At 36.9% G+C, this 26,996-nt stretch overlaps 1 protein-coding gene across 1 annotated transcript; it reads left to right on the top strand.

Annotated features, from left to right (window-relative positions):
• Positions 1–4,109: 4,109 nt before the first annotated feature.
• LOC141640914 (uncharacterized) lies at positions 4,110–25,737 on the top strand. Its single transcript, XM_074449592.1, has 6 exons — positions 4,110–4,235; positions 13,217–13,419; positions 16,051–16,161; positions 23,502–23,902; positions 24,446–24,836; positions 24,936–25,737. Exons 1-6 carry the CDS (start codon positions 4,110–4,112, stop codon positions 25,735–25,737), a joined length of 2,034 nt encoding a protein of 677 aa, XP_074305693.1.
• Positions 25,738–26,996: the final 1,259 nt, after the last annotated feature.

The following is a 26,996-nucleotide window of genomic DNA, read 5'->3' as shown; positions in this document are numbered from 1 at the left end:
CTTATAGAGTTCTGGAAATTTATAAAGCCTGGTCGTGGCAAGAGCTACTATAGTATTCTTATGAGTCAATTCTGTAGACTAGAGACTATTCGCCCAAGTTGGCACAAGTTTTTTACTAGCTTTGATTTATAGTCTACGACTGTCGTAACTGAAGTCAAATGAGTATATTTTGGGTCATGATAAACTGTGGCTATACGAAGGGAATAGTGCGATAGGAATTGTCCACCCCCTTGTCAGGTTTGTTTCAAATCTCAGGGCCACTCGAGGAGTAGTGAACTGAAAATGCGTGGCCACGCTCGGAAGGTATCTACGGTAGATAATTCCGGTCAGACAGTTACTCTCCAGATTGAGGAAACCACTCAAGATATGATCAAATGCAAGTACGACCTGCAAGACACCTTGCATTGAGTAGGAAATTGTAATAGGACAAGAGAAATGGTGACGCACACTTATCTCGGACAAGTGGGGGATTGTTGGAGTATGTGTCCTCAACAATAGTGCGATCACATATTTAAATCTCATGATAAGAATACGCACGGGATGATTCATTTATAAGTGATCAACATTAATCAGTAATGATTGGCTAACTAGAGTTTGACATTACTGTCGTTTAACGGTGGTGATTACTTTATCCCTTAAGGTTAAACCTATAGGACAGTTCCCTTAATAGATAAGTTGATTAATTGTATATCGCTACAAGTTAATCAATTCCTTAAATTTGAACAATTTATTTGTGAGTGAGAATATTGATATCTTATTGTAATTTGATTAAATAAGATTTATTTTAGTAATTAATAGATTTTATTACTAAAATTTGTTATTGTTTGTGGAACAATTGAATTAAGAATGATTGATTAATTATAATTACAAAATGTTGTGTATTATATTTATATGACCTATTTTATACTTGTGATCATATATTACTAGCTAATTTGTCATATGTAATTAATTTATTAAGAAATGATATTTATTTGGATAAATATGCATTAAAATTAGATATGGGCATGGTGTGTGACACATGACCTAACAAATGACATTTGACAAAATCACAAAAATAAAATGGAGACCATTTATGGTAGGGCACCGGCTTTAGAGGAGAATAAGGGGTTTATTATGTTTGTTAATTTTGAATGGCAAACATGATCATTACCCTAATTCTCTAGCCTTACACACCTAAATGTTTAGAAAAGAGAAACGGCAAAAGGGTGAAGGCCATGCATTAGCCTTCTAGACCCCCCCCCCCCCCAAACCGGCTCCCCCTTGTACATAGAGAAGATTGTTCACTATTTTTCTTGATGATGCAATTCACATCATTCTTATTCTTTTTCTCCTACATCTCTCTAAAATAATTTTAGAATCTCTAAAAATTGTTCATATAAATTCTAATATCACATAATAATATTACTAGTGTAGTAATACAATTATTATTAGAATCATTTTAAGAGTAACTAGTATATTAATCTAGTTAATTAATATATGAGTTTTAAGGGAAAGTCTTGGGTGCAATTTATAAGGAGTATCTCTATACTTGATGTTGCAGGATCATCCATATTTTAAGCTCAAGAACAAATAAGGAAGGTGTCGTTATTTGTGCCCATAATTTCGAACCATTAACAATGTAAGGAACATTGTTTTTCTCTCTTATTTCTACTTTGGTTATGCATGCACTAGGTCTTTATGAAATTATGTTAAAATGTTAATTAGTTCACCATAAGAAATGTCTTATAAGAGGTATATAAACCTAACACCTTACATGCTAAATCACATGGACAAAGTAGATTAGATGCATTAAACGATTAGAAACCTAGCTCACATGTTAGGATCAAAATGGTGTTTTGCACTCTCATATAACGATTGTAGTCTTATCCAATTAGCCATCCTAGTCCAAAGTAGAGGATGTTATTGTAATACTACAGTTTTCTATGCCTTTGAGTACTCTATCGAGTGGGGCTTACTCTGTCGATTAAATGAATTTCGATTTCGAAACAGTGTACTGCTGATGGGTACTCGATCGCGTAAGTGTGGCACTCGATCGAGTAAGGGTCACTGACTTACTCGATCGAGTAAGTCGGTTCTGCGGGTTATTTTAGCCGGGTTTTGTTACCAATAATGCGTGATTGATATTTAAAGTACTCCGTCCGTTTCTTTCTCACTTTTTATCATTTCTAAAACCTCTCAAGAGAAAAACAAGCTACATTACTTCCTTTCTTTGCATTGCTATCAAATCCCAAAGGCTAGGGAAGTCGGATCGTCGTGTTCTTTACGTCGTTGAGTTCGTCGTGTCGTGGGTAAGATCCTTGTATAGTTTTTATGCCTTTTCATTGATTTTGTTTAAAATCCTAATTGGGTTTTTTTGGGGATTTTGGGAGTATGATGTGTATTAGATAGTAATGGTATGATTATGTGATTATAGGAGGTGGTTTCTTAGAGGAGCAATATAGAATAGCTGATTTGTGACGATCTGGTGATTTGCTTATTCTAGGTAGGGTTTCCCTACTCGGTTATTGATTACATAGTTATTGGTGATGGTTGTGTTTATTGTTGATCTTTAACGTATTGGTATTATATTGGTGGTGTTGTTGTTGTTGTTGTATAATTGGTTGTGTAATTGTCTGTGGTTCGCGAGGCGTGTCCTCGGCGGAGTGGAGTCAATTGCGGGAGTGGCTTCACGCCATTGATTCGCCCTCTGTGGGACCCGCCACAGGAGGGGATGTGCACATTAAGGAACATGGGTTATCGCTCGGAATAGATGAGCAGGGATTTGGTGGGTACGGCTGCAGTCCCCCACTGGCGGCGTGGAATATCTGTTGCGATGGGTATTCTGGCAGGACTACACACTTTAGTGTGTAATCAGGTGTGTGGAGATATAATGGAGTTGGGAGTTTTGTGTGTTGTATCTTGTGTATCTTATTTTATGTAATCAGTAACTGACCTTGTTTAAATGTTTTGAAAACTATGGTGACCTATTCGGGGATGGTGAGCAGTTATTGAGCAGGTATGAGATGGCTTGCGCGAGGGATAGCTGGGATGGAGTCAGACTTGTCACTAGAGTCTTCCGATGTGTCTTTGGCTTATTTTATTTTCAGTTGGTTTGACATTTGATTTGGAACATTGTATTTCTTTTACAGTTTGGGATTTTGATATTGTAATCACTTAAACTCATTTACTTAATTAAGTACGTTTCTTTATGGTCTATTTGATATACATTGCCTCGGGTAACCGAGATGGTAGCATTTCCATGCATTAGGTGGCCTTGGTAAGCCACCTTGGTATATGGGGGTGTTACAAAGTGGTATCAGAGCGACGATTTTGGAACATGTAACTAATGAACCCAATGAATCTAGGGAGTCAAAATTAAATGAACCCGGGTAAGAGTTGTTTGGAGCTAATGCAAAGGCTTGGAAGACGTCCTAAACTCGCGATGTCGCTCTACCACTTTGAATCAGTCACTATGGGGTGTTATGGGATCGCTATGTGATTATTTAAGTTTTATTGCATATATATTGAATGATGTGTTGTATGGATTGGTGGATAAATTATTGTGGAGAAAGGAGAATGGAGAATGTGGCAGCGAAAGGTGAGTAGTTTGTATGATTATATGTTGTTGTGAAAAATGAAGTGGCATGATGGTGATTTATAACGTGGTTTTATAGAAACGTGTGAATAAGATGTTGCGTTATATATATATATATATATATATATATATATATATATATATATATATATATATATATATATATATATATATATATATATATATATATAGTTGTGAAAGTAATTGAGTAGGTTGGGCTCGATCGAGTGGGTTGATCTCGGTCGAGTGGGGTATATGACGGTTTTGAGCAATCTCTGTTGTTTTGGGGTACTCGATCGAGTGAGGGCTACTCGATCGAGTAAGTGTGGGGCTCGATCGAGTGGGTTATGTGATGCATTCTGGTCAGGTTTTGGAGTTGAGGTACTCGATCGAGTAAGTGGGCAACTTTATCGAGTGACCTCAACCCGATCGAGTTGGTTGAGTTTCTCGGTCGAGTGTGGTCTGCACATGTTATATACGCGTTGAGTCGTGGGATGTGTGTTTATGTTTGCCTCTTTTCTTATATAGTTCAAAGATGCCGCCAAAGAGATCCGCTTTGTATGCTAGTGCTGAGTTGATGAGTATAGATGAAGTTGTCAAGATGCTTGAGCATCAAGAGGCGCTTACTGAGGCCTTGAAGAAGTTTGTGAAGGACAAAGAGGTTGGGGTAGACTTCGCTAAGATGAGTACTACCATAGCCCGTTTCTGTTGGAGTTTTTATCCTCAACAATAGTGCGATCACATTATTGAAACACATGATAAGAATACATGTAGGTATGATTCATTTATATATGTCCACTGATTAACATTAATCGGTAATGATTGGCTGACTAGAGTTTGACATTACTGTCGTTTGACCGTGGTGATCAGTTGATCCCTTAAGGTCACACCTAAAGGACGATTCCCTTAATAGAAGATTTAATTAATTATATATCGATACAGATTAATTGATTCCTTATAATTGAACAATTTACGTCTGTGAGTGAGAATATATCTTATTGTAATTCGATTAAATAAGATTTGATTTAATAATTAAAATGTTATATTACTAAAAATTTGTTTATGAAACAATTAAGAGAGAATGGTTAATCTTAATTACAAAGTGTTGTAGATTATATTAACATGATCCGTTTTATAATATGTAATTGTTAATTACCTTTTAATTAGTTAAAATTGATTTGTTCATTTTGTAAATAACATTTAATTTATTAAATATACATTAGTAAGAATAGTGACATGTTGATTGTCACATGTCACACTTTATTACAAATGACAAATCACAAAATAAATATAATGGATGCATACACTATGGATGGACCGATTTTATGGGGTGTTTAGGGTTATATTTAATTGTCTTTTAATTTATTAGAAGACATAATCATTCCCTAATGGTCTTAGCCCTTACACTACAGTATTTGATAAGAGGAAAAGGAAAAAGGGTAAAAGCCATGCATTGGCCCTTGGCACCTCACCCTACCCGACAACTCCTCTAAAATGAAAGGATGTTCTCATTTCTTCTTTTGAACCTAATCTTGTCATATTCTCTATAATACTCACTTCTCCCTCTAAAATAGTTTTAGAACAAAGAAAATTGTTTAAGAAAAATCTAATAAAATCCTATTACATTACTATAGTAGCAATATTGTTTTTATTAGATTTATTATAAGGACACTAATTATATTACCTAGTTAGTGATTTAATTAGTATTAAGGCATAGTCTTGGTGCAACTAAGAGGAGGTATTCCACTATGAATACTTGAAGTTTTTGGAGGATCATCTATTTATATTGTAGGTCAAGAACAAGTGTAGGAAGGAGTCCAAACTTGTGCCTATTTCGTACCATACCTACAATGTAAGGAATATTGTTAAATCTTCCATATTTTATCTTTAGTTATGCTTGCAACTAGATCTATAATAAATAAGTTTAATTAGAGGGTTTTAGAATCCTTTCAAGTGGTATCAGAGCTTAGGTTGTTGCATGCATAATCGGTTTATTGTTTTTCCGAGTTGAAAGTATAACATATAAAACTAGAGATTTTGTGATTTATAATATAAAGTCACGAAATTTTTTGCATGTTGTATATTCTGGTCCTAAAATGTATTTAGGTCATTTTGATGATTTATGGTGATTTTTCTCATTTTAATGATTTTTAGTGATTTTATTACATTTTAATGAATAAAATGGTATTTAAAATGCAAAAAATAGTCAGACTTAGTTTCTGACCTTGAAATTTTTATATGAACTCACATGCATATTTTACTTATTCTATGTAAACTTTCGTATAAATTTGATTTATTTTGCATGATTTATGATTTTTATGTGATAAAAATAGAATAAATAGAGGTAAAATGGTTAAAAATAGTTAAACTTCAAAATAGGCCATGAAATTTTAATATGTTGTCACATGCACGTTTTACTCACTGTGTGTAAAATAAGAGATGAACAAGATTCATTTTGCATTATTTATGAATTTTTAGTGTAAAAATGACATAAATAGTGACTATTTTTAGCAAAAATAGCTAAAACAAATTACATGGCATGACAAAATTATTTTAGGTTGCATTATATCAGAGCTAAAGTTGGAACATTGATTAGATTATTTTTCATATGCTTTAGATGTTTTATTTGATAAAACCGATAAAACGCAACTATATTTTTCTCAAAATAAATTCGAAAATTTTAACCTTGATTTTTGACATTATGAGTGTCCTAGAATTATTCCAGAATGTTCAAAAATTTAAACTTCAATTTTTGAAGTTATCGTAATTTAATTTGGATTTATTTAGTAAAAAGTTATGAATTTAAGGTCTATTATGAGCATAAATGTTAAATCAAGTTGAATTATTGTCAAAAATTGAGTAATGACAAATTTTTGAGTCCTAAAAGGTTAGGATAATTAACTTGGACTAAAATTAGATTTTAGTATTATTTTACGATTTGGCTATAATTAGGCATGTTAATTACATATTATAATGCTGCATTTTTCATTCATGAATGTCATATTTTATTTATATAATTTTGAATTATGTAATTTTATCTTAGTATGACCTTAGTTTTAATCGATATTACCCGAAATGTAAGGGAATATTGATTTGATTGTAATTTATTGTTATCTCGTATCACTTTTATTTTTATTAGATTTTATTTTACGAATGTATAATAGGAAGTACAATGTACATTTTATTATTATTATTATTTGTAATTCCGGAGTTTCCAAAAGACGGTGCCATTCGGAAAGGAGTTCCGATCAAGACGGTGTTTGTCCTTGGAGGCGTGTCACATGAATATTCAAGGGACCAAAAGAGTTGGTTTCCGAATATGTAATAGAATATAAGATTTTCTATTTTAGGAAAGGCCATACTAGGAAATTTAGCTTTATTTGCTTGCTTTATATGTTTGCATGCATTGCCAAATCGCCACAACTTTACATGCATATTTTATCGATTTTTCGACTATTGTCAATTATAATTATCAAGTATTCATCGACTTAGTTCACTTAAGATGATAGATAATAAATCGACAAGACCTCTCACATATTTAAAATGGAGATCAGCCTTACCAAATAGTAGGACTCATGAATCCCTTTGACATTTGGGGTAGATTCGGTTTCCCGGGGTACTTACAATTTTCATTGGGTAAGTAAGGTAATAAAACGTTATTACACGCGAAATTTGGTTGGACTCAACGGGATATAAAGACGAGTCTTATGTTCCGGGGCTAGAGATGAAATTTATGAAATACATCGACCGAGAGTTCTATAGTAGAATCAATTAAAGAGTTAATTACCAAATTTATACAAATATGGGATATATCGGTTTCCCGTGCCCATGTTTGTGTAAAAATGGATCTCGGAATCATTTATATAAATTAGGTGCGAGGTTATTATATAAATGCATAATTTTAAACCCTGTTAAAATGTTTGTAAGTAAAACGATAAATGTTAATTATTTCCTTCATCTCTGTTTTGTAGTTATCTTGATATACCGCTATGGACACATCTAGTTCTTTGACACCGATCACCATTGAATCATGTCACGAATCTTTCGACGAAATATTCTCACTTCACAACCTTGATAAGACTAGAGAAATTCACTTTGGCATTAGTTCCGATGGAATCCTTAACTTTATTACCACTTCCTCACCTCCCATCAAACCTAGCAAAGTAGTGGCTAAATCTTGTGAAGACAACCTCACTAATACCATGGGATCCTTGTCTTTAAAAGCAAGGAAAAATGATGAAGCTAGTGGGAGTTTTAGCAAAAAGCTTGCAATGAAAAGAGGAAAGTTCAAAAGGAGGAAGAAAAGTAAGAGGTCAAATTCGAACCATAGGGATATCATGGCTAGTGCGACTACCAATAATATATGGGTGAGGAATTGCCCCATGTTTTGGGAGTTATCAATGGTAATATGTCTTCCGAAATCTTTGTTATCGATATAAATCTTACTTCCACCTCAACATGGGTATTGGATACCGGATGTGGTTCTCACATTTGTAATCATTTACAGGGTCTTAGAGACGTGGAAAAGCTAAACAAGGGTGATGTGGATCTCCGACTTGGAAATGGAGCTAGGGTAGCCGCCACTTCAAGAGGGACTTATGTACTTGTTTTAGCTAATGGCTTTGAGTTGTCCTTACATAATTGTTATTTTGTACCTTCTTTATCTAAGAACATCATTTCCGTTGCCAAGTTAGACATGGAAGGTTTTTCGTTTGCTATTAAGAACAATTGTTATGTAATTTCTAGAAATGACTTGGCCATAGGCCAAGGCACATCAATTAATGGCATTTATGTTCTTGAAACTTCTAGCTCAAGCAAAGATATCTATAACATGCAATAAAAACGATTCAAAACAAGTGACCCAAATGAATCATACATTTGGCATTGTCGATTAGGTCACATAAATGAAAAGCGCATTAAAAGACTAGTGTTGATTGGTGTAATTAAATCATTTGATTTTCAATCATTTGGTATATGCGAATCATGTCTTGAAGGGAAAATGACTCTTAATCCTTTTAGTGGTAAAGGCACACGAACAAGTGACTTGTTGGGTCTTATACATACCGATGTATGTGGACCAATGACTATCACCGCTAGAGGAATTTATGACTACTTCGTCACTTTTACCGATGACTTAAGTAGATATGGGTATGTCTACTTAATCAAGTATAAAAGTGAAGTTTGTGATAAATTCAACGAATTTAAAAACGAAGTAGAGAACCAATTGAATAAAAGGATTAAAGTACTTTGATCCGATCGTGGTGGTGAATATCTTAGTAATGAATTTGATTCACACTTAAAAGGATGTCGCATTGTGTCACAACTCACTCCGCCTGGTACACCACAACTAAATGGTGTTGCCGAAAGGAGAAATCGAACCTTACTTGATATGGTTCGATCAATGATGAGTCAATCTGATTTACCAGACTCCTTTGGGGATTTGCTCTTCAGTCTGCCGTTCACTCAATCAATCGTAGCCCGACTAAAGCAACCGAGAAGACTCCATATGAGATGTGGAAATGCAAGGTCCCTAATTTGTCTTACCTTAAGATTTGGGGTTGTGATGCTCATGTCAAAGTTAAGACCGACAATAATCTAGCCCCAAGATCTCAAAGGTGTATATTTATAGGCTATCCGAAGGAAACATATGGCTTTTACTTCTACATCCGTCACGAGAATAAAGTGTTAGTGGCTCGTGAGGCTGTCTTCTTAAAAAATGAATTTATTTCTAGAAGACAGAGTGGGAGAAAGTTTGAACTTGATAAAGTTCAAGAGCCACAAACTAAAGAGAGGACGCAAGAAGATGTTCCTTCCTCGTCTAACACGAACCTTGTTCCTTCCGAACCTAGGAGGTCAGGGAGAGTCAGTCGCCAACCTGATAGATACATAGGTATTATCGAGGGAGATGGCAACTTACACATGTTACTTTTAGAAAGTGACGAACCTGCGTCCTACAAAGCCGCAATCTCTAGTCCAAATTCAACTTTATGGCAAGAAGCCATGCAATCCGAAATAAATCTATGCATGAAAATCAAGTTTGGGACTTGGTTGATTTGCCTGAAGATGTAAAACCTCTTCAATGCAAATGGATCTTTAAAGTAAAGAATGGTATAGAAGGGAAAGATGATGTCTACAAAGCAAGGTTAGTGGCAAAAGGTTTCACCCAAATTCATGGTTTACACTATGATGAAACTTTTTCCCCCGTGGCCATGCTTAGATCTATTCGGATTATGTTAGCGATTGCCCCATTTCATGATTATGAAATATGGCAAATGGATGTCAAAACCGCCTTCCTAAATGGGTATTTAGAGGAGGAAGTGTACATGACGCAAGCAGAGGGTTATGTAAATCCGAAAAATCCTAATAAGGTATGCAAGCTTAAGCGATCCATCTATGGTCTTAAGCAACCATCAAGAAGTTGGAATCATCGTTTTAATCATGTTATAAAAGAGAATGGTTTCACTCGAAGTGTCGAGAAACCGTGTTTATACATGAAATTTAGTGGGAGCAATGTCGTCTTCCTTATCTTGTATGTGGATCACATAATACTTATTGGAAATGATGTGCCAATGCTTACCTATGTCAAGGGGTGGTTGGGAAATCATTTCACGATGAAAGATTTAGGAGAAGCGCAACGCATATTAGGTATACGAATCTATAGATATAGATCAAAAAGGATATTGGCATTAAGTAAAGAATCTTATGTTGTTAAGATTCTTCGACGTTTCAACATGGAAAAATCCAAAAGGGGTTTTATTCCAATGGGCAGTGGAATTACTTTGAGCAAGTCTCAATCACCCACTGAACCTGAAGATGTTAAACGCATGAAATTAATCCCTTATGCTTCCGCTGTTGGATCAATCATGTATGCCATGATATGCACTCGTCCCGATGTTTCGTATGCTTTAAGCATAACAAGTAGATATCAAGCCAATCCAGGTGAAAGTCACTGGGTAGCCGTCAAGAATATCCTTAAGTACATGAGAAGGACTAAGGATTCATTCTTGGTGTTTTTAGATATCAAACCAACTCGAGCTTCCAAACTGATAGGGATGAGTTAAAGTCCTAGACTGGCTTCATTTTCATGATCAATGGTGGTGCCGTTAGCTAGAGAAGTTTCAAAGAGCCAGTCATTTCGGATTCTACAATAGAGGCTGAATACATTGCGGCATCTGAAGCTGCCAAGGAAGCTATATGGATAAGGCAATTCTTAGAAGGACTAAGGGTAGTCCCTTCCGCCAAAGATCCTATCACACTTTATTGTGATAATAGAGTGACCATCTTTCAAGGAAAAGAACACAAGTCTAGCAACAAGTCTAGACATGTACCCAGAAAATTTCATATGATTAGGATTACATTGAAAGGAAAGAAATAACGATTTCTAAGGTTGGGACAAATGAGAATATTGTTGATCCTCTAACCAAGAGTCTACCGCAGGCTATGCATGATAAACATGTAGTTTCCATGGGTCTTAAGCGTATGCCCAATTTGTATTAGATTATGAGATATGAAGTAATAATATTGTATTGATTGTTCATATATGATAATCGCATTTATCGTTTGAGTTTTATTTTAAACTCTTTTATTTTATTACTTTGTTTTATCCAAATAGGTTGTTGAGACAATATTGAACCCTATTAAAGTGAACTGGATTAACATAGTAATTGCTGAAGTTACTTATATGAGGTGACGTCTCTAAGTGACTAGAGTGTGAGTAGTCGATCACATAGACAGACTGTAAGGGACACTCTGTCGTGCAGTGACCGCTTATAGAGTTCTGGTAATTTTTATAGCCTGGTCGTGGCGAGAGCTACTATGGTATTCTTTTGAGTCAATTCTTTGACTAGAGACTGTTCGCCCAAGTTGGCACAGTTTCTGAGTGACTTTAAGTTATGGACTACGACTTTCGTAAAAGAGGTCAAATGCGCATCTTTTGGGTCATGATGAGCTGTGGCTAAACAAAGGGAATAGTGCGATAGGAATTGTCCACCCCCTTGTCAGGATTATTTAAAAATCTCAGGGCCACTCGAGGAGCAGTGAAGTGGAAAATGCGTGGCCACGCTCGGAAGGTATCCATGGTAGATAATTCCGGTCAGACAGTTAATCTCCACATCGAGGAAATCCCTCTTGATGTGATCACATGCAAGAACGACCTGCAAGGCACCTTGCATTGAGTAGGAGATTATAATAGGACAAGAGAATTGGTGACGCACACTTGTCTCGAACAAGTGGTAGATTGTTGGAGTTTGTGTCCTCAACAATAGTGTGATCACATTATTAAAACTCATTATGAGAATACATGTAGGGATGATTCATTTATATTTGTCAAATGATCAATATTAATCGGTAATGATTGGCTGACAAGAGTTTCACATTATTGTCGTTTGACGGTGGTGATCAGTTGATCCCTTAAGGTCACACCTAAAGAACGATTCCCTTAATAGAAGATTTAATTAATTGTATATCGATACAGATTAATTGATTCCTTATAATTGAACAATTTACGTCTGTGAGTGAGAATATATCTTATTGTAATTCGATTAAATAAGATTTGATTTAGTAATTAAAATGTTATATTACTAAAAATTTGTTTATGAAACAATTAAGAGAGAATGGTTAATCTTAATTACAAAGTGTTGTAGATTATATTAACATGATCCATTTTATAATATGTAATTGTGAATTACCTTTTAATTAGTTAAAATTGATTTGTTCATTTTGTAAATAACATTTAATTTGTTAAATATACATTAGTAAGAATAGTGACATGTTGATTGTCACATGTCACATTTTATTACAAATGACAAATCACAAAATAAATAAAATGGATGCAAACACTATGGATGGACCGATTTTATGGGTTGTTTAGGGTTATATTCAATTGTCTTTTAATTTATTAGAAGACATAATCATTCTCTAATGGTCTTAGCCCTTACCCTACACTCTTTGATAAGAGAAAAAGGAAAAAGGGTAAAAGCCATGCATTGGCCCTTGGCACCTCACCCTACCGGGCCACTCCTCTAAAATGAGAGGATGTTCTCATTTTTTCTTTTTAACCTAATCTTGTCATATTCCCTATAATACGAACTTCCCACTCTAAAATAGTTTTAGAACAAAGAAAATTGTTTAAGAAAAATCTAATAAAATCCTTTTACATTACTATAGTAGTAATATTGTTGTTATTAGATTTATTATAAAGACAATAATTATATTACCTAGTTAGTAATTTAATTTGTATTAAGGCATAGTCTTGGTGCAACTAAGAGCGGGTATTCCATTATGAATACTTGAAGTTTTTGGAGGATCATCTATTTATATTGTAGCTCAAGAACAAGTGTAAGAAGGAGTCCTCACTTGTGCCCATTTCATACCATACCTACAATGTAAGGAATATTGCTAAATCTTCCATATTTTATCTTTAGTTATGCTTGCAACTAGATCTATAATTAAATAAGTTTGTTTAGAGGGTTTTAGAATCCTTTCAGTTTCAACCCTAAGGAATATATGGGTACCGGAGCGCCAATTTTGCTCGACAATTGGCATAGGGAGATGGAGAATATCTTGAATGTGGTTCAGTGTCCCGAGGACTTCAAAGTGGAACAAGTTGCGTTCTACTTAAGAGATGTTGCGGGAGTGTGGTAGGATAAGATAAGGGAGAGTGCCGTAGATCTGAATGTGAGCCAGGGAAAGTCAGCTATACCATGGAGTGAGTTTAAGAGAGCTATGCGCCGAGAGTTGGTACCTGAGCATGTTTGTAGTAAGCTGAGGGAAAAGTTTGAAGATTTCAAAATGACTCCGGATATGACTGCGGCTGAGTATTATCATAAGTTTAATGAGAAGTCTAGGTATGCAGAGGATATGGGGTTGAACTAGGAGAACCTGACGCTGAGATCGATTTGAGAAGGGTTTGACCTACAAGATAATAGAGTAGCTACCGGTTGGGGTCCTTACAGATGTTAAGAAAGTGTATGAGCGAGCAGGGAGAGCTGAGTGATTGGTCGAAATGGCCAAAGGGAATATGGAGAGAGGTCCCGAGAAGAGAAAGGCTGAGAGTGAGGGTGGTGGTCAGTCCAGTTACAAGAGGGGCAACCATAACCAAGTGAGGGTTACTCATCAGGATCGGGTTTTAGTGATGGAGCTTCCTATGGGCGTGGCGGTGGTGGTGGTAGTAGCAGCTGGGGTATATGTTGCTACAACTGTGGCGGTGTGGGCCACAAGAGACATGAGTGTAATAGTGCTGTGGGAAGGGTTTTTCAGAGGCCATCACAAGGGAGTTTCACTGAGGGTCCATCTCAGAGTTATGCTAGCAACAGGCCGGCCGGGTCATGGAATAATCAAGTAGGTCAGAATAACAACGGTGGATCTAACCACAATGGCGGTAATTCTTATCAGAAATCGGTAGCTAACAACAACTAGGTGTAGGGTGCCAAGCCATCTACTAGTTCTTGTACGATCAAGGGAGGTGGACAAAAGACCAGCGGCAAGTTATTTATGATGGACAAGAAAGCTGCTGACGATGATGCTCACGTGATCACGAGTACTTTTCTTGTTAATGGTGTTTTTACTTTTGTTTTGTTTGATTCAGGGGCGTCACACTCTTTTGTATCGTCGAGTCATGCTAAGCTTTTGGGTTTAAGAGAGTTTGAGTCTGTAAAAGATGAGGTTTTTATACCCTCAGGTGAGTCTGTATCTTGTGGGAGGTTGTATAAGGGCGTATCTATGATAGTTGGGCAGGTTGACCTTCCAGTGGATTTGTTGGAGTTTCCTATGGATGGTTTTGAGATGATAGTTGGTATGGATTGGCTGGGTAAGTACAAGGCTAGAATAGATTGTCACCAAAAGAGAGTCTCTTTGAGAGGTCCTAAGGGAGTTAGTGTGTCTTATCGTGGGTTTGTTGTCAAACCCAAAGTCAAAGTGATTGCAGTGGTGACATTGAAGTCTTATCTGAGGAAGGGGTGTCCTTTGATTCTATGCCATGTGAGAGACCATAGTAAGGTGAGTTCGACAGCTGATCAAATACCAGTGGTGGGAGAGTTTCCAGATGTTTTACCGGAGGAGATACCAGGTGTGCCACCAAAGATGGATATAGATTTGAGTGTGGAGCTGAAACCAGGGATAGGACCAATCTATAAGGCCCCGTACCGCCTGGGTCCGAAGGAGTTGGAGGAGCTGAATAAACAGCTAGATGATTTGATTAATAAGGGATACATTAGACCTAGTGTATCGCCATGAGGAGCACCAGCTCTGTTTGTAAAGAAGAAAGATGGGAGTTTGAGATTGTGCATCGACTAAAGAGAGCTGAACAGGGTTACAGTAATGAACAAGTATCCTTTGCCAAGGATAGATGATCTGTTTGACTTTTTGAAGATTAATTTGAGATCATGTTACCATCAGGTGAGGATTCGGGATGAGGACATACAAAAGACAGCTTTTACATCGAGGTATGGTCACTATGAGTATGTGGTTATGCCGTTTGGGTTATCTAATGTAGCAGCAGTGTGTATGGATTTGATGAACTGGGTCTTCCGTCAATTTTTAGATCGGTGTATGGTGGTGTTCATAGATGATATCATAGTCTATTCTAAGACTAAGGAGGAACATGAGGAGCACTTGAGGTTAGTGTTACAGACTTTGCGTGACAATCACTTGTATGCAAAGTTGTCTAAGTGTGAGTTCTGGCTCGAGAAAGTTGCCTTTCTAAGGCATGTGATTTCCAAGGATGGTGTAGTTGTGGATCCAACAAAGACAGAGGCAGTGTCTAAGTGGGAATCATCGAAAAGTGTGGCAGAGATCAGGAGTTTCTTGGGTTTGGCAGGGTACTATCGTCGGTTCATGAAAGACTTTTCAAAGATCGACAGACCTATGATAGCGTCGATGAGGAAAGAGAACAGGTTTCGTTGGGATGAAAGTTGTGAAACGGCGTTCCAAACACTAAAGGAGCGTTTGACCACAGCTCCAGTTTTAGCTTTACCTGAAGGGTGTGAGAAGTTTGAGGTATATACAGATGCTTCAAAGAATGGGTTAGAATGTGTGTTGATGCAGAATGGGAAAGCAATTGTCTATCCTTCTAGGCAATTGAAACCTTATGAGGAGAACTATCCGACACATGATCTAGAGTTGGGTGCAGTTGTGTTTGCTCTCAAGATTTGGAGGCACTATCTTTATGGAGCGACCTTTAAAGTGTTTTCAGATCACAAGAGTCTCAAAAATATCTTTACTCAAAAGGACTTGAACATGAGACAGAGGAGTTGGATGGAGCTGATAAGGGACTATGACATGGATATGATATACCATGAAGGGAAAGCAAACATGCTTACTGATGCGTTGAGCAGGAAGAGTGTGCATTCTCTATGCACATCTATGTCTTTGATGAGGTTGAGAGATGTGGTGGGGAAGATGGGGATACATGTGATACAAAAAGGTGATAGTAGAGGAGACTTAACAGTGGACCCAGATCTTTATGGTGATATTTGCAGGAACCAGGCTCTGGATCCTAAGATTGAGGAGTGGAGAACTGGATTAGAGAAAAGGACAGTGTCTCCGTTCTCTATTCATATAGATGAGAGTGTTCAGTTTGATGGGAGATGGTGTGTTCCTAGTGATGAGGAGTTGAAAAAGATAATTATGACAGAGGCTCATTGCACACCGTATTCAGTACATCCATGAAGAGTCTATCGATCCGAAATACTCAAGAGGGGGGGGGGGGGTGATTTGAGGATTAAAACCTTAACCTACTTTTTCGATTGCACGTGTATAATTAATTATTTAAAGTGTATTGATTAAACTTTAACTAATCAACTAATTAACGAATTAAAACAATACAAATAAACGAAAGAAAAAGAGAGACACACGGATTTTTGAAGTGGTTCAGTTTCACAAATCGAAACCTACGTCCACTATTCTCGATTAATAAATTTAGTACCTTTCTACGGATTACAAATTTACTAACCCAACTCGTACAACTAACCCTAGTTGTAACTCAAATGAGTATCGTTAAATACTCAAGTGACTAACTTACACTAATAAGAAAGCACTAATGATTCTTCTCAAAAGTTCACGTTAATGAACGAGTAAGAAATCAATTAAGCACTATTATCTTATAACGATGACAAAAGAATGAATGCACAAGTTTATATGACACACGACCTTTTCAAAATAACAAAACGGTTTTTGCTTATAAAACACGGTTTTTGCTTTTAAAATAAAATCAAATTATGCTCAAAGGTCTTATTCTTAAATGTTGCAAAGTGTAAAGTATTTATAGTAAAAGAGGAGCAGGGCACACGGTTTCATCGAAACCCTAGAGGCCGAAATAATATGATATGATAGAATCATATCTTATTATTTTTATCCATAAAATCTTAGGAAAAGATATAAGTTGTTATTAGATTATCTTATCATATATTCACCTAATATTCATTCCTTAATACCCTAGATATGCCGAATGAATAAGGAAAAATCATAACAACATTTCTCCTCATAAAATCGCATTTTAATGCCGATAATATATAAAATGAACAATAAAATCCATAAATAAACCAAAATGTCCTAAAAATCACTTAGGACCAGAAACTTTTAACATGCAAAGTTATTTATAGGTTTATCTTCATAAATCCAAATTAATTAGTTTTGTATGTTAATCTTATAACTCGGAAAAACCATAAACCGATTTGCATCCAAACAACCTAAGGCTCATGATACCGCTTGTTAGGATTCAATAATCTCATTAGTTTACATATTCATATATGAATTAATTTATTTGGTCATAAAATAAATACAAGATCTTATGCGTGCAAACATAAAACAAAATAGAGAAGAAATCGTCACTTCTTACATTTGTGTTTCGGATATTTGGGCAGCAACAAGATCTCCTTCTTGTTAGTTCTTGAGCTTTCCAACAATGGATGAACAAAGGTTCAAATTAGAACCTCTCCCAAAAGCATATACCCAAGGAACACTCTTAATAACTAATATTATTATGGGCTAGTAATAATATTAATCTTACTAAAATGACTAAAAATATAATTTTGTTCTCTTGTATTTTCGGCCAAGAGAGGAGAGATTGTGAGGTTTTTATTTCTCTAAGTTTTTCACAAATTGTAGAGAGAATTAATTTTCTAACTCTAGAAAATTATATGATAAAGAGTGAATATAATGGAAGAAAAACCCCTTGGCTTTTCTCATGCAAAACCGGTTGGAGGGGGGAGGACTAGTGGCCAATGCATGAGCTTGTGTTCTTCTCTAAGATAAACTAGGTTTGCATATACACTAGAGTGATCATTGTGTTTTCCATTTAAAATAATTAACACAATTTAAAGACCCTAACCCTCCCCATTTCGGTACACTTATTATAAAATGGAAGGTCCATTTTATTTTTGTCATTTGTCAGTTGTGACATGTTACTTGACATGTGAAATTGTAATGTATTTTTAACATATTAAAAATCGACATACTCATAAAATATGTCATATACAAAATCGACTAGTAATTCATAATTACTTGTACCAAAACGGTTTATCAAATTTTAAATTACAACGTCTTGTATTTATAATAAATTATTCATTCAATTTCAATTTCAGTTGTTTCGTAAACAATTATTTTTATCTAAGTAATAAAACAATTCGATTACTTAGACCGTATCTGATTTAATCGAATTATAATAAGACAGGTTAATCTTACTCACAAATCATCCGTCAATTTTAAGCAATTTAATCAACTCGTATCGGCATACGATTAATTAAATAATCAATTAAGAGTATTTCCCTATAGGTATGACCTAAGGGGATCAACTGATCACCACCGTCGCACGACAGTAATGTCAAACTCTAGTAAGCCAATCATTACCGATATGTGTGGACCAGTTGACTGTAAAATATTACATCCCACATGTATTCTTAAAAATGAGATTAAAACATGTGATCATTATGATCGACAATTGTGATCGCATTATTGTCGGAGGACACATATTCCAACAAGAAGTGCATTGTTACGTTACCATTACGAGATAACCACCTACACTATTCTAATCTTCTTAGGAGATCTTCGAATGTAGGCTTCTTCATTATCCAAGCTTGATTAATCTTTAAATGAGCTTCATCTTCTCATGATTGCTTGAATAATGCTTTAACAGTTGTAAAACGTTGATCCTCGATTGAGGGCTTGATCATGATATGTTCTTGTATACTTCCATCACAATTCTTTAATGCTTGCGATTATCAAGTCCAATCTAAAAGACTAAACAAACAATTACGCGTAACGAGTATATAGAATATAAAGCACTCTTGACATCATCAAAACATAAACATATATATCTATATGGTTCAACAATCCAGGTGGTGACAAGTTGTATAAAGATTTGAAGAAGACTTTCTGGTGGCCTGGGATGAAGAGGGAAACAGCTGAGTTCGTGGCACGATGTTTGACATATCAGCGAGTTAAGGGAGAGAAACGATGGCCACAAGGTAAGATACAGTCTCTTGAGGTACCTGAGTGGAAATGGGAATCTATCTCTATGGACATTATAGCAAGTTTACCGAGGAGCCAGCAGGGTAACAACATGATATGGGTGATAGTTGACCGTTTGACTATGTCAGCTCACTTTATTCCTATGAAAGATACATGGAGTAAGGTTTAGTTGGCTAATGGGTATAGGAAACATATGGTGAGGTTACATGGAGTCCCTAAGGACATTGTGTTAGATGGCGATCATAGGTTTATTTCTCGGTTTTGGCAAGAGTTGCACGGGATGATGGGAACTACCTTGAAGATGTGTATTGCTTTTCATCCTGCAACAGATGGATAGACGGAGAGGACTATCAAGACCTTGGAGGATATGTTACGAGCTTGTGTGATGGAGTTTGGTGGTAGCTGGGAGGATAGGTTGGACTTGATCGAGTTTTCTTATAACAACAGCTACCACACGAGTATTAGGATGGCACTGTTTGAGGCTTTGTATGGGAGGTTTAGCAGTCCTATTTGCAGGGATGATAGAGTTGAGGCTGTGGTTTTAGGACCACAGATGGTACAAGAAATGATAGAACGGGTTAAGGTGATTCGACAAAAGATGAAAGCGGCCCAGGATCGACAAAAGATTTATGCAGACCTACATCGCCGGGACATAGAGTTTCAGGTTGGGGACAAGGTTCTTTTGAAAGTGTCTCTTATGCGTGGGGTTATGAGGTTTGGTAAGAAAGGGAAGCAGAGCCAGGAGTTCATCGGACCATATGAGATTTTGGATCGTGTGGGAGAGGTTGCTTACCGGTTAGCGTTACCAAAAACTTTGGATCGTGTGCATAATGTATTTCATGTGTCTCAGTTACGGAAGTATGTGAGTTATCCCTCCCATGTGCTAGAGGTGGAGAACTTAGAGTTGGATGAGTCTTTGTCCTATATTGAGGTGCCAAAAAAGATTCTTGATCACAAGGTTCGAAAAACTAGGTCCGGGGAAACGGTGTTGCTTAAGGTTTTATGGTCTAATCATGAGGTTGAGGAAGCTACTTGGGAGGGGGAGGAGGCTATGAGGGAGTTGTATCCGTCTCTTTTTGATCTGGTATGTGTGGTTACGGGGACGTAACCATGTTCTTTTGGGGGGGGGGGAGGGGGGGGGGGGGTAGGAGATGATCACATAAGGTTTTGGTATGGTTTTATGTTTGTCTCTGCACAGTTAGTAGTTGTTTTGAGTCAGTTTGAGTTGTGGTTGGGGGTTTTGTTTTGAGTTCTTGTTTGCGTTGTTGTGTCATGGTTGCATTAGTATTTTTCGTTTATGAGTATGGGTTAAACTTCGGGGACGAAGTTCTTTTTAAGGAGGGAAGACTATAATACTACGGTTTTCTATGCCTTTGAGTACTCTATCGAATGGGGCTTACTCTATCGAGTAAGTGAGTTTCGATTTCAAAACAGTGTACTACTGATGGGTACTCGATCGAGTAAGAGTGGCACTCGATCGAGTAAGGGTCACTCGATCGAGTTCGATCGAGTAAGTGACTTACTCGATCGAGTAAGTCGGTTCTGCGGGTTGTTTTAGCCGAGTTTTGTTAGTAATGTGTGATTGATATTTAAAGTGTTCCGTCAGTTCCTTTGTCACTTTTTATCTTTTCTAAAACCTCTCAAGAGAAAAACAAGTTACGTTACTTCCTTTCTTCGCGTTGCTATCAAATCCCAAAGGCTAGGGAATTCGGATCGTCGTGTTCTTTACGCCGTTGAGTTCGTCGTGTCGTGGGTAAGATCCTTGTATAGTTTTATGCTTTTTCGTTGATTTTGTTTAAAACCCTAATTGGGTATTTTGAGAGATTTTGAGAGTATGATGTGAATTAGATAGTAATGGTATGATTATGTGATTATAGGAGGTGGTTTCGTAGAGGAGCAATATTGAATAGCTGATTTGTGATGATCTGGTGATTTGCTTATTCCAGGTAGGGTTTCCCTACTCGGTTATTGATTACATAGTTGTTGGTGATGGTTGTGTTTATTGTTGATCTTTAAGGTATTAGTATTGTATTGGTGTTGTTGTTGTATCATTGATTGTGTAATTGTCTATGGTTCGCGAGGCGTGTCGTCGGCTGAGTGGAGTCACTTGTGGGAGTGGCTTCACACCCTTGATTCACCCTCTGTGGAACCCGCCACAAGAGAGGATGTGCACATTAAGGAATATGGGTTATCGTTTGAAATAGATGAGTCGGGATTTGGTAGGTACGGCTGCGGTCCCCCACTGGCGGCGTAGAATATCTATTGCGATAGGTATTCTGGCAGGACTACACACTTTAGTGTGTAGTCAGGTGTGTGGAGATATAATGGCGTTGGGAGTTTTGTGTGTTGTATCTTGTGTATCTTATTTTATGTAATCAGTAATTGACCCCGTTTAAATGTTTTGAGAACTGTGGTGATCCATTCGGGGATGGTGAGCAGTTATTAAGCAGGCATGATATGGCTTGTACGAGGGATAGATGGGATGGAGTCGTCACTTGTCACTAGAGTCTTCTGCTGTGTCTTTGGCTTATTTTATTTTCAGTTGGTTTGACATTTGGTTTGGAACATTGTATTTCTTTTACAGTTTGGAATTTTGATATTGTAATCACTTAAACTCATTTACTTAATTAAGTACGTTTCTTTATGGTCTATTTGATATACATTTCCTCGGGTAACGGAGATGGTAGCGTTTTCATGCATTAGGTGGCCTTGGTAAGGCACCTTGGTGTATGGGGGTGTTAGAGTTATTGCAACGGGCGAGGGTGGGTGTTTTATTAATGAATTTCCCATCACGTACTTTCAACAACGAACTCAAATATCATTTTCAAAAATGGTTCCCAAATTTCCTAAGATTTGGCGGCGACTCCTAGACGATTTTCAACCCCGTGGATAATACCCTTCATTTTCCCACATCCACACACATCCTCTATGATCCATCTTTATTAGGCAGCAAGAGTGATGGCACAGCACATGGACTAAGTGACTCTGATGTAAAATAGTACAATTTTTGTGATAGTTTTAGTTTAATAAAATACGCAGCGGAATTAAAATATTTTTGGTATTTTTTGTATGAAATATGCACGAAAATTAAAAGGGATATGAATTAGTTGTGAAAATCTCGCAAGACCCCTCAACTAAAACTAGGATATGAAGTAAATTGCACTCCTTCCTCGCAAGAAATTTCTCACAACTCACAACTGGTTTGTATGACTCTCACCTCGCAAGGATAGACTCACACTCAACTCTCAACCTCGCAAGGAAGAAAATTAAATACTTATAACTCGCAAGCAATAAGCACACACAAGTATAAAACTTGAATTAACTCTCTCATTCAATTGAATAAAATTGAATACCAAGCCCTCTATTTATATAGTAGATTAGGCTGACTAAGAAGACGCCTAAAACTGCCTAAAATCAACTTTCCTAAACTCGACCCTTGGAGGATTGGCAAAATTGACTTATTACAACTTGCTAAAAATAGGAAATAAACAACACTACCTTAAACTTATTAGGCAAAATAAAATAAGGAAACTAATAATAAGCCTCGATTTAGGGAAGTGAACTTGAGTTAGTTCGTCACCCGCGTAAAAGTTGGACAGCTCAACTTAAAACGATCATATCTCCTTCGTTACTTAACCAAATACGGCTTATGACCACTTGTTGGAAACCTAATTTCATGTACTTTCATCTCAAATAGGTATCACACCAAAATTAGTCATAGTTTAGGAGATATTTAGCTGTTAAACCAAGTGAAAAAAAACTGAAATGTCAAGGGTGAATTGAACTTGCATTTTGAATGTAGACCCATGTCCCACCTGTATCATTCTCCCCTTCTTCAAAAAATATTCGTCCTCGAATCTTCAAAATTTTGAATTTGAAATTTTTATCGTTAGACCCTCTAGGATCACACACAAATCATGTAAGCTTGGATTCATAAGATGCAAAAATATCAGTAGTTAATCTCGCACACAAATCTAGACGCTCCTTCAATTCATCATCATCTATGTTGTTTTCTAGCTTATCCACCTTGTTTGATTTGAAGTTGCAACAAGCATCATAAACGAAAATCCTTTTGGGTTTGTATCTTCCTCTCCTGTGCTTTATTTTCTTGTGCTTTGTACCTCACGTAAAAGTTGGACAGCTCAACTTAAAACGATCATATTGCCTTCGTTACTTAACCAAATACGAGCTTACGTTTTCAACATATACCCATGTCCCTCCTGTATCATTCGCATTGACTCGATGATATGCTAGATTAGTTACATGGGTCCGTGATATTTTCAAAAATTGATTTAAGAAGCGGCCATCATCAGATTCGAATGAGAGAAGCCGACGAGTGGAAAACCGCATTTAAAACTAAACACGGATTGTATGAATGGACCGTGATGCCTTTCGGTCTTACAAATGCTCTGAGTACCTTCATGCGATTGATGAACGACGTGCTTAAGCCATTTTTGGGCAGGTTCGTTGTTGTTTATTTAGATGCCATTCTCGTTTATAGTAAGATCTTGGAGGATCATTTAGTCCATCTTAGACAAATTATTGAGATACTTAGAGCACAAAAGCTCTATGGAAAGATGGAGAAGTGTACATTCTTTGTTGACAGTGTGGTATTCTTGGGCTATGTCGTGTCGAGAAGTGGAGTATCTGTTGATCAGTCCAAGGTTGAAGCGATAAAGTCGTGGTCGAGTCCTAAAACCGTGACTGAAGTGAAGTCATTCCATGGTCTTGCTTCGTTTCATTGGAGGTTTATTCAATACTTTAGCACCGTTACAAGTCCGATTACGGAATGTTTAAAGAAGGGGCCATTCGTTTGGAGTGAGGTAGTCCAAGGAGCGTTTGAAGAAATCAAGAGAAGGCTATGTGAGGCGCCTATTTTGGCGTTACCTGACTTTACATAACCTTTCGAGGTTGAATTTGACGCAAGCGGTGTTGGGATTGGAGCCGTGCTTACTCAAGGTAAACGACCCATTGCTTTCTTTTCTGAAAAATTAGGAGGGGGAAGACTTAATTATTCAACTTACGATAGGGAGTTTTATGCGATTGTGAGAGCTCTTGACCATTGGAGTCATTACTTGCGCTCGAGTCATTTTGTGTTGCATTCGGACCACGAGTCTTTGAAGCATATAAATGGGCAGCAGAAATTAAACCCAAGACACGCCAAATTGGTTGAATTTTTGCAATCATTTCATTTTTCTTCGAAGTACAAGGAAGGGAAAAGTAACGTTGTGGCGGATGCGTTATCACGTCGATATGCATTGCTGTCTACGCTCGATATTTGGTTGCTTTGGTTTGAAAATTTGAAGAACTATTATACGGAGGATGAAGTTTTTCGTGAGATATGTGATAATTGCAAGGCTGGATCGTTTAAGGACTACGTAATGTAAGACGGGTTCTTATTTAAAGGCAATTGTCTCTATGTTCCTAAGTATTCGGTTTGGGAATTGTTGGTTCGAGAAGTGCATGGTGGAGGTTTGGCTGAGCATTTTGGTATTCAGAAGACTTTGGAAGTTTTACGGGAACATTTTTATTGGCCTAAAATGCAAGGCGACGTGCATAATATCGTAAGTAAGTGTGTCACTTGTCATATAGCGAAAATTTCTTTCAAGCCGGGTGAGTACACTCCGTTACCTGTACCAGTTAGGCCTTGGGAGGATGTTTCCATAGACTTTATCGTTGCTTTAGCGTGCACTCATTGGGGTAAGGATACCATTATGGTAGTCGTTGATCGATTCTCGAAAATGGCGCATTTCGTGGCATGCCATAAAACTGACGATGCAAGTGGTGTAGCTTACTTGTATTACCGCGAAATAGTTCGTTTGCACGGGGTGCCCAAAACAATAGTGTCTGATCGAGATTCGAAGTTTTTAAGCTATTTCTGAAATACATTGTGGAGGAAAGTTGGGACGAAGCTATTATTTAGTACATCCCACCATCCTCAGACGGATGGGCAAACGGAAGTCACAAACCGTATTTTAGGTACTATATTGCAAGGATTAGTGAGCAAAACTCAAAAGGATTTGGATTTAAAGCTTGCACACGCTGAGTTCGCTTACAATCGCTCTCCTACATTCGCTACTACTCATTCGCCATTAGAGGTAGTGTACGAACTGAATCCGTATTTGCCATTGGATCTCATTCCGTTGCCGAAAGGCGAATTGGTGCACAAGGATGCAAAGTCTAAGTTGAAGGCCATGATTAAATTACATGAGCAGGTGCGTGATCGAATCATGTCCGTAAACGAAGTATATAAGAAGAAGTTAAACAAACAAAGAAGGCAGAAATTGTTCGAACCAGGAGACTTGGTTTGGATACATTTGAGGAAAGAACACTTTCCGAGCAAAAGTAAGAATAAGCTTATGCCTAGAGCGGAGGGTCCGTACAAGATCGTTGCAAAGGTTAATAACAATGCATATAAGGTCGAGCTTCCAGGAGATTACAGAGTACATGCTACGTTCAACGTTGGTGATTTGTCCCCTTACTTAGATGATGACGGGATTGCACAATTGAGGACAATTCCTTTTAAAGGGGGAAGGGATGATCCGGAAATAGGGAGTTCTAATGAAGATGATGAGATTGTGCTCAATGTCAAGACCTTAGTGGATAGAAGTTCAGCTCAAGGTTATGCTCAAGTCGATTATTTGGGTTCGAGTTCTAATTCAGCTCGTGTGGTCTTAATCCAGCTCGGAGTTGAATAAATTTAAGCTTATTATTATGTAGTTATTTATTTTAGCAAATTTAGTTTGTTTGGTAACTATTTATGATTACGGAATAAGGCAAGGCGATTAAACTAATTTTTAGGAAAGTCATATTTTAGGAAAATAAGTGCTTTGTTTTTCTGTTTGTTTTGAGGCATCTTATTGATGGAGGATAGTCCTATATAAAAGACTTTATGTTGTTGTTTTAATCATAAAAGTTTAATAAGAAAATCAACGTTTGGCTTGCAAATTGTTAAATTCGGTTCGACGCGTTTTCGATCCAAAAATCGGTTATATTTTGACGTGATCAAGCTTTAACTCGATTAAGGAGCAATAGGTCTTGCGAATTCATCCCCATTGTACAAGTTATAGGTTTAAATTGTGCAAATATCCTCCAATCCTGCTTATTACCTTATACTTATACAATTAAAATTCACATAAAAACAATCCCAAAAATTGACCTTAAACAGACGTGCAACTTCTAGTTCATCCCCATTGTACAAGTTATAGGTTTAACTTGTGCAAATATCCTCCAATCCTGCTTATTACCTTATACTTATACAATTAAAATTCACATAAAAACAATCCCAAAAATTGACCTTAAACAGACGTGCAACTTCTAGTTCACCTCTGTTTTGTTTTTGCTTCCGCGTTCGTTGAAAATTGTTAATTTTCGTATCATAAGTGGTATCAGAGCTTCGGCTCTTGATTTCCCTAAATCTAGACGGTCCTAGGCGTGAAACCAAGTTATTAGTTGAATTTCTGATTGCAATTGGAGTTCAAGGGTTAAACTCGTACAGGTAGTTCGAGGGTTAATCGGTTTTGATCCAAGGAGCCCTGTTCTAGTAACTTGCTACTCGAGGCGTGACGGTTGGAAAAAAAAAAGAACAAAAAAAAAATGTTCGCGTGCGCGGTGTTGGAGTGTCCTCGACAATAATGCGATCACATTGTTGATCATATTGAGATCACATGTTTAAATCTCATATTATGAATACATGAGGGAAAGTAATACTTCATAGTCAACTGGTCCACACATATCGGTAATGATTGGCTGACTAGAGTTTGACATTACTGTCGTACGACGGTGGTGACCAGTTGATCCCCAAAGGTCATACCTATAGGTTAATGCTCTTAACTGATTATTTATTTAATCGTATGCCGATACGGGTTAATTAAATTCCATAAAATTGACGAGTAATTTTGTGAGTAAAATTACGTGTCTTATTGTAATTTGATTAAATAAGATTCGGTCTAAGTAA

The sequence above is a fragment of the Silene latifolia genome, chromosome 2, assembly GCF_048544455.1.
Source record: "Silene latifolia isolate original U9 population chromosome 2, ASM4854445v1, whole genome shotgun sequence".
In the NCBI taxonomy this organism is placed as follows: domain Eukaryota; kingdom Viridiplantae; phylum Streptophyta; class Magnoliopsida; order Caryophyllales; family Caryophyllaceae; genus Silene; species Silene latifolia.
This window is presented reverse-complemented; position numbering and strand designations above follow the sequence as displayed.